This window comes from Pituophis catenifer, unplaced genomic scaffold (assembly GCF_029215685.1).
Source record: "Pituophis catenifer annectens isolate HBS135680 unplaced genomic scaffold, rPitCat1.0.hap2 SCAF_6, whole genome shotgun sequence".
In the NCBI taxonomy this organism is placed as follows: Eukaryota; Metazoa; Chordata; class Lepidosauria; order Squamata; family Colubridae; genus Pituophis; species Pituophis catenifer.
Window position 1 is genome coordinate 36,545,386 of NW_027256886.1, and position 13,969 is coordinate 36,559,354.

At 35.8% G+C, this 13,969-nt stretch overlaps 1 protein-coding gene across 5 annotated transcripts in view; it reads right to left on the minus strand.

The window, feature by feature from the left end:
• KY (kyphoscoliosis peptidase) overlaps positions 1-13,969 on the minus strand; it is a 51,867-nt gene that overhangs the window by 5,321 nt on the left and 32,577 nt on the right. For 2 of the 5 annotated variants that reach the window (XM_070945342.1, XM_070945343.1), the window contains exons 7-10: positions 13,316-13,433; positions 8,875-9,063; positions 8,576-8,766; positions 7,068-7,622 (exon numbers count right to left, since the gene is read on the minus strand). In XM_070945342.1, coding sequence (XP_070801443.1) covers positions 7,068-7,622; positions 8,576-8,766; positions 8,875-9,063; positions 13,316-13,433 — 1,053 coding nt within the window. Of the gene's footprint in view, positions 1-3,792; positions 3,958-6,717; positions 7,623-8,575; positions 8,767-8,874; positions 9,064-13,315; positions 13,434-13,969 lie in introns of those variants that run through there. The other 3 variants (XM_070945340.1, XM_070945339.1, XM_070945341.1) reach the window with 2 other exon arrangements.

The window sequence follows — 13,969 nt, forward strand, 5'->3', positions numbered from 1 at the left end:
TAGAAAGCTATTAAATATATAATCTTAGTTCATGATTTGCACTATAATTTCTCCCATGTTTATGAGCATAATGACATTAGAATGCTTTTTTCTCTGTTGGATAGTAATTTTTGACATCTCTTCTGCTCTTCTGTAGAAAGTGAAGAGAATTTATATCTTTAAAATGTAGCATATTTAGTGGCAAGACCTAAAATTACTGAAATACTACAATGCTAAAGTGTTGCTAATAACTCCAAGAGTTTTTCCAGTGCCATTTCTATGTTTATTCCATTCTCTTTTCAGTTTTCTAACGCTTCTGTTTTGCTTGCTAAATTTGCTTTTCATGGCTTCATGCCTCTCTTTGCCAACACTTTAGTTTGACACTGATGGACAGTATGAAATTATACTCAGCATGAAGGTATGCCAAAAAAACTAACACAAATTTTGATTTATACTGTTCTGTTGGGATGGTAAATAATGGCTGTCAAAGCACACACAGCATTTTCTTGGACATGAAGAACAACTCATTTTCAGTCCAGCAGAATTAATGTGCTCAATGTTTTCTTATATGAGACCACAATATTGTATTTTCTATAATGATCCCAAAAGAAAGAAAACAAATGCCTATTGCTTCAGTTATCATTAGAGACGCACTCCCTGAAAGGTGGAGATAGACGAAGGTGGTGAAGTGCTCTGTAGATTTATTTACAGTACTGTCTTATAAACTAATTGTGATTTACTGTGACTTATTTTACATTTTCTTAAAATGTTAAGTCGATGTGTAGGTTGATTGGCTTCCTTTTCTTTGTTCCCTGGGACTGAGATGAACAAATGGTCCTATTTTTTCTGCTAGATAAGTGAAAGGACCTGTGAACAACTGTGAGATAACTAAGGAACTGGTGTAACCCAAAGAAGGCAATTCAATATAGTGAGGAGAGGCAGTGGGGGAACAAGAAGGAAGCATAATTGTCATTAGGAAAGCTGTGAGCCAGTCCTGAGAGAAAAAGCAAAAGAGCCCATGGATTCTGTCTTCAGTCTAAATGAATATTTTTTGTATGCATATGTTTTTTAAAAAGTTAACTGCTGGAATGTCTTGGGGAAAAAAGGAAAACAGGAATAAGACAGAATGGTTCTGGAACAAAGAGGGAAAATTTAAAGATATTTAAGGCTTGTGTTTTTTAGGTAAGTTATTTGTCTGTTAGTTCTAGCAATCGCTACTCTGTGAAATGGGGTTTTTAAAACTTGCTCCCAATATCATTTAGTAATGATACTTATGAACTCAAAGAGAACAGAGACACTTGTTTGAACTGGATTATTATTATAGCTATTTATTAAGTTTATATGCCTCCCATCCAGTGGTGGGCTGCTGGTTTGGGAGAACCGGTAGTTCCGATGATCAGCTGGCCCCGCCCACCCACCTGCCCCCTCTGTATCCTGTTCTATATTTCCTTTCTGGCTCAGCTGATTCGCGCAGCACAGCTGATTTCTGCGCCGCCGCTGTTCTACTTACCAGGGCTGCCTTAGAAGGTAAGCAGCTGAGCTTCAAATTGCTGTATTTTGAACACTGTGCGCAAGCGCGTTAGCGTGAAGCGCACATTACAGAACCAGTTGTTAAACTGTTTGCAGCCCACCACTGCTCCCGTCTCACTGTTGCAATGAACTAGTAGAAGAAGAGTGTATGGGTGGCATTTGCCGATTTGAAGCAAAAGGTATATTAGGAAGCATAGAGTTGTAAAAACAGAAGGTTTTGAACATTCAGCATTTTCATTTATTGGAGTGTGAAATATTCAATTCTATACCATTAAAAATGCATTCTTCTGGGAGAGCAACTTAGAGAAACCCGCATAAATTTAGGTAACTCTTGCGAGATATTACTTCTATTTAAACTCTCCGTTTAAAGCATTGTGATTGGAGATCTCCTGTTAGGATAAGTAGAAGCTAGAGCAGGAGTGTCAAACTTGTGTCGTCACGTCGTTGTCACGTGACGTATTGTAACACCCCCCCCTTCACTAAACTGGGCATGGGCATGGCCAGCGCGTGATGCATCCAGCCCACGGACTGCGAGTTTGACACCCCTGAGCTAGGGGTTACACACCTGCAGTTTTTTCTCTCCCTGGCAGTTTTCTTACATGAAAATATTAGGAAGAATAATACCATTTTCTTTCCAAAATGAAAAGAACCCTTTATGTCGTTGAACTGCTGAAGACAGTTGACTAGTTTTGTAACTTCTGTTTGGTTCAAGCACCCAGTATATCTATCTGAATCATTTAGATTTTTATTAAATACTAGCTGATAACCCAGCATTGCCTGGGTATTTATTTATCCCAACGCTGTATTAGACAGGAAGAGCAACTTCACCCTGAGCCCTGATTTTAGTGACAATTAAATTAATTTAAATTAAATTAGTTAAAAAATGTTTTCCCTGTGCCCCCAGAAGCGTCAAGTAAAATGATACCACCTTGGTGTTTTGCTAGCTGATCCATGATCATTTGGTATGCTTTTTTCTGATTTTGGTAAATTGTGGATATGGTTGCTTAGGTATATGTAAAACAGGAGCTTGTAGCCTATGAATTATAGCATCAAACTGTCGGACTTGATGTGGGTGGTGACTATAACAACACTTGGATGTGGAAAAAGGTGTTTCTTGAATAACTGATGTAGACATGTGAAGTACTTTTATCTGTCATACTGGGTTATGCCTTGAAAATGTTGAATGCTTCTTTGGAATAATTGGTGTTAATAATTTATAATTAATAGAGTTGGAGGGGAGTTTCATCTTCAAACCTGGATTTTAATAACTACAGAGTTTCTATTTTGCTTCAGCCTAGTATGCATATTACATATTAAAAATATTTTGGAAATGAAGTTGTATATTAATAATATAATTGGTAGTCAAAGCCATGAGTTCACAGAATGTGTAATGAACATACTTGTTTAGTAATATACACACTCATCAGATAAAAAGATGTGGCATCCAACAGCTGGGCTCACTATTAAAATCCTTAGGGTAGTCCTACACCAGTGTTTTTGTGCTTTTAAAATTTGAAAGAAGTAGATGAATGAGTTATTTGCACTTTCAAAATAAATAAAGTCCTCCTCGTTCAATGCCATTCATAACTTTGAACGGTCACTAAACAAGGTTGTAACCCAGTGTTGAAATCCAATTTTTTTTACTACGGTTCTGTGGGCGTGGCTTGCGCATGGTGTGGCTTGGTGAGCGTGGCAGGGGAAAGGATACTGCAAAATCCCCATTCCCTCCTCACTCTGGGGCCAGCCAGAGGTGGTATTTGCCGGTTCTCCAGAATCTGTCAGAACCTGCTGGATTTCACTTCTGTTGTAACCCAAGGACCATTTGTAGCAATTTCAGCAACATAGGAATGGAAACAGATAAATATTTTCTACTCCCACACTTGACCCCTCAGCAAAATCTCAAAACAAGTCCCAAACTGACCCTCTCCTCCAATAAATATTGGTGAACCTGCTGCTGAAAATCATAATATAATATTAAGACATTTTTTTTTCCTTTGGACTCCAAATATCCAGAAGAGAATGGAAGATATTCTGTGGGTATTACAATGCAATATATTGAGAAAAATGGGAGGTGGAGGAGGTGGAGGAGGAGCGGGGATCTAAAGATATTATGGAGAATCTGGAATACCTAGTAATACCATTACTTATGCGTTCTCTTTTGTAATAGAAAAATCTATGCATTAAATTTAACAGAATAACAGAGTTGGAATGGAGGTCTTCTAGTCCAACCTCCTGCTCAGGCAGGAAACTATACAATTTCAGACAAATTCTTGTGCAGTCTCTTCTTAAAAACCTCCAGTTTTAGAGCACTCACAACTTCTTGTTTTGCTGATTAATTGTTCTGTCAGAAAATTTCTCCTTAGTTCTAGGTTGATACTCTCCTTGTTAGGTTTCCATCCATTGCTTCTTGTCCTGCCTTTATGTAAGAATTAGAACTTGCTTCCAATCCTACATGGGCAAACAACACTATTTGTAGTTTTCCTCTCAAGACATGATAAAAGAAATAAAGGAAAGCGTACATAATAGTCATCCTTGCTGTTTTAAGATGTTTCATGCATCACAACTGATTTGAGCATATTGTCACAATTAGAATAGGAGATGATATGACATTGGGCCCCACACAACCCAGCCCCTTTTTTCCTTTTCAGTCCAGTGGAATATTGGCAAGAAGTGATATAAAGAAGGCTAGATATGACTAAGAGAGCCATTTTGTTCAGTAGCTAAGAAAATGGGAGACTGAGTTTTAGTTATACCTTAGGCACAAAGTTAGCTGGATGACCCTGGACCAGTCTCTCACACACACTCAGCCCTAGGAACCAGGTAATGGCAAATCATTTCTAAAATCTTTGCAAAGAAAACTAGGAACATGCTTAAGCAATTGCCAAGAATCAAGACTGTCTCAAAGCATACAAACACACACTGCCAGGATATGACTAGGGTCTATAGAAGAAACAAAAATCCAGAAAATATTCCTTGTGAACCCTAATGATAGAGGAATTGGGCAGTGGGTCATGTGACACAGCTCATAAACAACCTTTTTTGTGCTTCCTCTTTCACAGGATAAACAAGAGCATCTCCTGTGGCCACCATTGTTAATGGGGATGGAAAGAATTCTAGGAATTCTTTATATGCTTTCCCTACTTCCTTTACACTACAAGATCATTGGCAAAGAGCCAAAATCTTCAAAATGAACCCCTCTGGAATGATTTTCTATAGGAATTTTTAAAGTATTTTTTTTTAAACTAAGATTTTGATAGATGAATGTTGCCTATTTTGAATACTGTCAACCTTGTCTAATGTGTTTCAAATTGTTTGAATTTTTACATAGGGTTTTATTACTCTTCAAAATTAGGCTGCTGTGTTATTTCCCTGGACTACTTTCTGTGATTATGCACCAAGTATTATAGTTTAAAAAAATCCTTTCCTGACCTGGTGTCTTCCAAATGTGTTTTAAGATAAGCCCCAAAATTTCTACATAGCACACATTCTTTGCTTTTGAAATTGTTCAAATTGAAGGAAGAATGTCAGGTCAGGAAATCCTTGTTAAATTAGTAGTGAGAACTGGTTTGAAAATATTTATGGTATTTTTCCATGGCAATGATCAAACTGCCCTGTCCCTGAATCTGTAGAATGTGAACTATAAATGGGCCTATTGCTTTCATCACTTGAAATATGTCTGTTTAAATACTTCAATGTCTGTTAATAATATCTGAGTAACAGAGCAGGAAAATTGCTTATTTGACAAGAGGTTCTGCACAACTATAATAAAACAGTAGTAAGATAAGTAGCATTCGTAAAATGAATTGCTAAAATTTTCTGGATGAGACAAGGAACCTAACCAGTTCTCTGTATGTATAAAACACATAATCAAAAATTAATTAATGATACAGAATTGCAACATCTCCAGGATCATTTTAAATAAGCTTCTGTACCATATTTCATTAGAGAAACTATTTTTTTAAAAAAAGAAATCTGCCAAATGTGGTCAGTTTGAAAGTACAATAGATTGAATAATCTGTAATTTTTGTTGAAATATTCTTTTTTTTTTGATTCAGCAAAACCATAGATTAAAAAGGATTTCTATATATTTTGAATACATTAAAACAAGACACAAGCACACAACATTTATATACATATCACTTTTTCCTACAGCTATTTCGAAGTAATCCTAAATAAAAAACTTTTTTAAAAAAGGATTTCTATATAAAGAGAGCAATATTGTATTTAATTATGTAGTAATCTAGTTCAGAGTTCCCCAGTATTTCCAGCTTTGCAGACTGGGGAGGATAAGAGGGGATGGTTCGTGTGAGTGGCTGACAAACTCATGTGTGCGTGCGCAGCTCCATTGGAGCGAGCAGTGTGCATGCGTGCCTGCCGCTGTTTGTACACGTGAGAATGCACATGTACATTTCATAGCTCAGTTGCAGTCCCCTCACGGCCCACAGATTGGGGACTCCTGAACTAGTTTGTCTTAATGTTATCCTGAGGTACTTCAGTGTGTAGTTCATGAAGTAGCATTTCCCAAAGTAAATAATTTTTTATATAAATTACATAGAGATAAGTGATTCTTATTAAAAACGTTCGCTAGGTGCTCTAGCCCAGTGAATAAAAATGAGCATTTAATTGCATTTAAGGTCTAGTATAAAACTTTTCAGTATTTTATATTTGTAAGACAATAAAGTGCACACAAGAAAGCTTACATTATACTCTTGTAAAAGCACATTTCTTCATGTTTCTTCCAATTCTGTAGCCACTTTTGTATTGACAGTCAAAAATGTGGGTCTTTTTCTCTTTTTGGCCCAACATGAATTCTACAGTCCTCTTTTATTATATTTGATAATGTTGAACATATCCTTTCCGAATCAGTGGTCACATCTCAAAATTATGGCAAGATGGGTGGGAAGATGCATATAATTGCTTCTTTATATGCTAGGCATCTAAATAATTTGTAATGTTGAAATTATTTATGGAAAACATTTGCTTGGTTTTTAATGAGTAAGTTATATTTTGTATAAACCTCATGCATCATATAATATCAGTGAAAAGTGTCAAGGGATGGGGGTTGATCAAGTTAAATTATTTTGCTGCTGCTTCAATAACATGAGTATTGTCATCCAACAGCATGAAATAAATTATTCAGAGTTAAATGCATTATAGTTAGATCATATATTGTGTGTGTGGGCAGATGGGAAAAGTTCAAGTGGTCTATTACTGTGATTCTACTTCATATTTCAAAATATGTGAGTAAAATTTGTGGTTTGCATTCTCCAACACTGTCACATATATTTCTCTGCAGCCAGAAGTACTGCAGGATCCCTCCCAGTAGCCATCCTTACTAAGAGACAAGGGGCAAAGTTTTTCACATTGAACAAATGATTTGGCAATGCTGTGAAGTTTAAGTTTGAACTTAATGTTGCAGTTGGCTGGTAGAAATGCAGCCAGAGGTTCCACTAATTCATAGCTTTCTGCCCAGTTACTATAATTCTGGGGGAACATTGGCCATTTGACCTTAGTGTTTGGACAACAGATGAGGTAATTAAAGATATAGTTATAGTTACCAGGATCGGACTTTTTCTTAGCAAAGATTTGAAAAGCAAAATTCCCAGCATGTGGAAGATGGATCTTAAAGTTTATTTGGTTTCCTTGTCGTTGTTGTAAGATATGTCGTCTTCCTTCATCTTCACTGAGCCTTACGCTGTCTGAATGCAATGACGCTAAAATGTTCAAGTCTTTACTGAGGATGAAGCTGAGGTTGCAGCAGCCATCATTAGTATGAATAACTGGACTTTTTTGTGAAGGTCTGAGGATCCCCTGTTTCTTTGTGAACCAGTTGGGCCCAACTGGTTGATGGAGTTCCTTTGGGAAACAAACATTCCTGTCTATAGAATTGCACTCAACGTTGTATTCTAGAATGCACGTGTACATTTCTTCAGGGCCTTTAGGTGGTTTGGCATAGATTTGGAGTTTATGACTCCCCATCTTCTGTGGGTACAGTTCCAGATGCATCCCATTCCTCTTCAAAGTCATCAGGCTGTATTCTTTTGCCCTTTTCAGTTCAGACATGAACAGCATTGGAGAACGGCTTTCCACTACTATTGTGACTTTTCCATTTACTGTAACATGCAAATAAAGAAAGCTGGTTAGAATATGTCATATTATTGAGAAAAGCAAATCAATCAAAAAGCTTGTAGAAAGTGATCTGAACTCAGCTTTGCTGTCAGTCACTTTGGCAATGAAAAGGAGTATATTGTAGTTGAATATTGTGGTTAGAAATTGTTCAAAACCTTCTGTCATATCCAAATTCAGAATAAAACAGCAACAGGATTGAAGGTAGGGAGATTTCAGTTTGTTTTTATTTTATTACTAGCGTAATAGAACTGCTCATCATTCTGAGGCAAGATAAAAGCATATATGGCTTTTTTACTTATAGTTAATCTGCCTACCCTTTCACTGTTGGATTTCAAAGAAAATTAAGATTTCCAAAGATGGAATTCTAAAATAAAAATGTTTGTTTAGTTCAGGCATGTCAAACATGCGGCCTATGCAGACCAAGCCCACCCCAGCCCCGCAAGGGCAAAAAAATAAATAAATTCAGATACATCACGATATGGTCTGCAGTATGATCAGGTTTGACACCCCTGGTCAAGTTGCTAAGGGACACTGAAGGGATAGCTGAAAACATCAGAAAACCTATGAACTAATATTTATTTATGTTTATTTATACAGCAGGCTTATTAACCTGCACCTATAAGTTCTTTGTATTTTTAACCTTTCTTTTTTTATGTTTTCTTTTGAAATTGAAATATACAAAAAATTCTAAGGACCCTTTCAGACTAATTATGTAGTGGCCTTTTGAACTTGGCATAAATTATACTTGGCATAAGTGCAAAAGTGAGTAGACTGTAGAAATTTGAGATTCACAGGTCAGTTCTACCAAGCTAATCTTTTAAAATTAATTAAAATCGCACTCAGTTTTAAATTTTGTTGTAATTTTTTTCTTCCAAAGGCTGGAAATGTTATATCTAATAATAATACTGGCATGGGGCAAGAAGCTGTATGATTGTACCTGTCTGTATAATAGATGTTTCTGGATGGGCCACCAGCAATCCCATCATGTAAAAGTCACTTTTGTAGAGCAGGTTATTTTCAAACTGTTTTAATGCCACAGTTGGTTTGAGTAGCTGCCAGTTGTTGTTGTCTGGGAAATGATTATTAATAAAGAGTGCAGGGTGCGTGAGGAAATAAAATTCACTGTATCTAGAATAAAAAGAGAGGGGTCATAATGTTATTGGTAATGTACGTAATTACTCCCTGCCCTCACCCCATCCTCACCCCCAGCAGCATACCAGAACCAGAGACATGCACCTGAAGGTAAACTTGCTGCAACATTCATCAATTGAGCCGCTGCCCCAAGTGCTGTCCACCAAATGCCACTTTCCATCAAGGTAAACTGCATTCCAGGCATGGGTATACTCCCCTTCAAAGGTCTGTCCTGTTTTGTAGCCATAGCCTTTAGAATAACCAGATAAATTCATGCAGTGTACCCCTGCAATTCTGAGGGAAGATAAGAAAGAGTCCTCAGGAACTAAAGATGTGCATCTTGGAAAAATGTCATTCTTTTACAATCATTGTTAATTTCCATGCAACATTCCAAGAAGATGGTTCCTTTCTTGCATTATTGTTGTTACAATAATGCATGTTGTTAGTGTGGTAGGTAGAATGTTGCTGCAGGGAGGTATGTTTACTGTATTAAAAAGTTTGGCACTGTTTTATGATGCATCATTCAATTGCTCCTAAAGGTTTGCATATGTGAAAATTAATGCTTGACATCAAGTTGTGTTTGTTTCTTTTTTGTTTTGGTTTTAAGAAAAAAAAAAGTCCAAGAATCTGTTAAAGGCTCTGGTGGAAAATGATCTAGTTACTTTACATATTGATCACCTAATATGAACCTTTTCCATTGTAACAATTTTCTACATAGTAAAACTATTCAAGTGCAGCATGCAAAGATGCACTTCACATTTTTTAAAATAAATACAATATATTTAATTTGACATGCCACATCCTGGTTAGGTCATTATAATGTGCTTTCCCTGAAGCTATCTTTGCAAGTATTATGGATGCTACAGCTGAAGCAGAATATAGCTGCTAGGTTTCTGGTGTATCTGATCTATCCATTCAAAGCTGGTTCCTGTCATAGTCTGCAGAGACAGAATGATTTGAAGAAAGCCAAAGGTGTGTAAACTCACCCAAAAAAAAAAACCCCACAAAAAAAAAAATAACACCACAAACCTAAATCAAAGGGGGAACAAAAATCTCCAACAATCCCACACTGGATTGTGTATGTTCTGTGTCCAGGAAATACTGACTGATTAATGGAGGAGCAAGGTGGAAAGCCAAAGAATGACACAGTCTGAAAGGATCCAATGTGTAGAATTGACCTAACCTAAATTTTTGTCTTTTTACTGTTTTCATCTGTAAGAAACCAGGGTTTACCAAAAGATGGGAATAGTTCCCTCAGCCCTTAATAAAGCCAGGAGCTTGCGCAGTGTGATGATAGATGAAATTAAATTTGCCGCAACATAGATTGAAAGAAACAATTGGAATTGATTGCGGACAGATACAATCACTGCAGACAGTTCAGTAAAAGCATCTGCTCAATGCACGGAGATGATTAAAAGCAAATAAGAAGTTAGCCTGTGTTTCAAAGGGGAATAGAAAATAACCTGGAAAAAGCTACAAATTACAATGATATTACCTGAATGGCATGACCTTCCCTTCAATACTGTAGACAGTTTTGGTTACTTCAGCTGAATAAAAGAAATTGAGAACAACAAAAAAAGAGAGAACAAAACTACAAAGGCCCGTGGAAAGTGCAGGAGGGATAGATTTCAGGCAAGGAGATAAATGAGACAATTGGCAGTGATAAACCATGTAGCTGGAGACGAGATAAGTGTGCATAATCAATGAAAGAAGCAAATGGTCACTTTGTTGGTTGGCTGGATGGCTGGTTCTTTCCTATAATATCTCCTTTTGGGTCACTGCTAAAGTCATAACTGATTTAGGATTAAACTGCTGAGATACAAACATTTTTGCCCATTCCCACTTTCCTTTGCCAAGCTGGTAGTTTGTTTGCCAGTTAGAATTGCCCTTAGTCAATTAACTTTGCTGTAGCAAATTGTAGAATTGCCAATCTAGACAGCTGTCTGAGTCAGCAAAGTTCTGGAATTTGGGGCATCTTCTGTTTGAAATGGCAAACAGGCAGTTGAACATTTTTTGAAAAACAAAACAAAACCAGTATTATAATGAGCTAGAGAAGGAAATTTATAATATTTACGTCAACAATAGAAGTTGATGGTGCCTTGTAAAACCTGTATTTTTCCACAGCTATTTTTTGCATTACCAATTACTGGAACAAGGCAGTAAATTGCTTTCTAGGGCTTGGGCTCAGATTCTTCAGAAAATTTATTATACTCCCTGACTGTTCTTTGTCTCCCAACTGTTGTCTTGCAGGCCTGCCAAGCAGCTGTTTCAGCAAAGATCCTACCATCACAATGTCAATGTTCTTGGACTTCATTCAGCATTTAAGCTAAAATCTATGAAAGTTTTAAACATCAGGAAATGTAATAGATAATCAAAATCTTAGGGAAAAAAGTTTATGCTCATGTCTGGACATTAAACATTCTTCACCTAAATTCTACTAAATCGGACAAGTTATGCTTTCCATTGACTGTTATATAATGAATGGCCAAAATAAGAGAGATTTGTTTGTGTTCTCCAAATTTGCTCCATAATCAATTATAGTTACAATTGTAGACCATGGTTACAATTAAGCATGATACTGTTGTCAGTACTCTATAGCCATTATGGGTTATGTTCTGCAATGATCCCAATTAGAATCCTGCTGACCTAACAAATGTTGTAGTATCCAAGATCAAGTAGGAAGCAAGCAATGCTCTCCTTCTCCACATGCCTTCCTTATTTGAGATGGGTGGCACTACTTTGACATGCAGAAGGAATAAAGTTTCAAGTGCCATTTGTTAAAAGTTTGGTATGGAAAAAAATGTTGAGCACCTCTATTTCACCTTTTTTAATTTAAGGGGAAAGTTCAGAGGTGGTATTCAGCAGGTTCTGACCAGTTCTGGAGAACCGATAGTGGAAATTTTGAGTAGTTCGGAGAACCAGTAGTAAAAATTCTGACTGGCCCTGCCCCCATCTATTCTCTGCCTCACAAGTCCCAGCTGATCAGGAGGAAATGGGGATTTTGCAGTAACCTTCCCCTGGAGTGGGGTGAGAATAGAGATTTTACAGTATCCTTCCCCTGCCACACCCACCAAGCCATGGCCACAGAACCGGTAGTAAAAATTTTTCCACCACCGGGAAAGTTCTATTTAACAAACAATTTTATTTCTCGTGAAAAGGTTATTAATGCATTGCTAAATATGTTGCATAAGAAGTAGACATGCAAGTGCAACCTGTTGAAAATATATCATTGTCCTTAATGGTTTTTCTAAATTTATTTGTTCCCAAATATGCTCCTGCTTTGGAGATTTTTAAGTATGTATTATTTAATTTAATTTAATTTAATTTAATTTAATTTAATTTAATTTAATTTAATTTAATTTAATTTAATTTAATTTAATTTAATTTAATTTAATAATTTAATTTAATTTAATTTAATTTAATTTAATTTAATTTAATTTAATTTAATTTAATTTAATTTAATTTAATAATTTAATTTAATTTAATTTAATTTAATTTAATTTAATTTTTAATTTAATTTAATTTATTGGCTGCCCATCTTACCAACAAGGTAACTGAGCGGCTTATAATCATAAATTTTTGTGTGTGTGTGCGTATATACACACACACACACACGGAGAGCTTTTGCTTGATCTGACTGCACATGAATGTTTGTGGTAAAATATGAATATAGATCTATTTAGTTAACACACTGCTACAGTCAAACATGCCTGTAAATTTTAACACCTCAACATGTGTCTTCAATCACATTTTGTTTTAAGTAGTTGTTTAACTTCCAGGTAATTTGGTTTTATCAAGGGTTCGTTTACTCAGTTGATCAAAATGGTTTTTAAATGAGCTCTCATAATTTGTTTCCTAATACCAGATATTTTGCCTTGATGAGATATTTTTGTAAATATATTTCCAGACTTTGGATGTCAATTATTAATTATATGTTTATTTCTAATGAATAAAGACTGTTGGAAGAAAGCCTTGTTCAATATTAAACTAAAAATCTGATGACAGTACAGAAATACAGAGCTTCAAGTTAATTTCCAGTTATGTCTAACTTCAAAATAGGTGAGCTCCCATCAATTAGATTTTATAAAATAAAATTATTAGAAAACTCCTACATATTGATAGATTGGTCTCTTTGTTAACACACTAACTTGCACACCCTAATTCTACCCTTCTGCCTTACATATAAAATGGATAGTGGATGTGGATTCACAATTCTTTTCTTGCAGGCAACCCTGTTCCATAGCCTTCAGACTTTTTTTTTTGACCTTCAAATATTGAGAAAAACACAGTACCTCTTCTAACTAAATTATCCCCATGTTCACATCTGCCGTTATGTTAATACAATGTGAGTTTCAGCAGATGGTGCAAAATAAATTATATTGGGAAGAACGATAAGCAAAATTATCCTTTTTAGAACTTCTAGCCATTGAACAACATAGGTTCAAAATGATATTTCAGATTCCTACTACGTGTAAATGGAGACGGAATAGATACATAGGCAATTAAGCAACTTAAATATGGCCAAACATTTCGGAACTTGATGTACCTGCACATTTGTTCAAAGAGGCGAGCATATCCCTCACAAATGCTTTTTCCACTCTGCAGGACATCTTGGGGATTGAAAGACTGATTCTCTTTATCGAAGAAACCTACAACATCATATTCTAGAGGAACAATGGAACAAGTAATACATAAAACAAGCAATGTGAAGTTACAAAAGTTTCTGTACTCTAGAGCTACTACTAGTACTTGTTCCAAGGTAGATCATGTAGACCTACCTTAAACAGCAAGTGGATAAAAAGCTAAAATGTACAAGATTAATTACCAGTTTTTCAACCTTACTATAATAAATGATACCTTTAATCCTGGTAAAATACGTTTTATTTAAGTTTCCAGCTGAGCTTAGTCTACACATGCTTTTTGTATGCATTTCTCCTAAGATTTTTTTACACATATTTTTTCATAACTCATTGTTCCAAATATTTTCCTGAAAAAAATAGTTGTTTGTCAGTTTTGCAAAACAGATATAACAGCTGAGAGAAGGAAGTCGGGATATCCAAGAAAAGCAATATTTTATATATGTTTCCTGATGATAGGCAATTCATGGAAAAGTATCTGAAGTCAGATATTTCCTGTGAATGATAATAGCTATATTTTTCCCAAGAAGGGAGATTTTCTAGATCAGTGGTTTGCAACATGA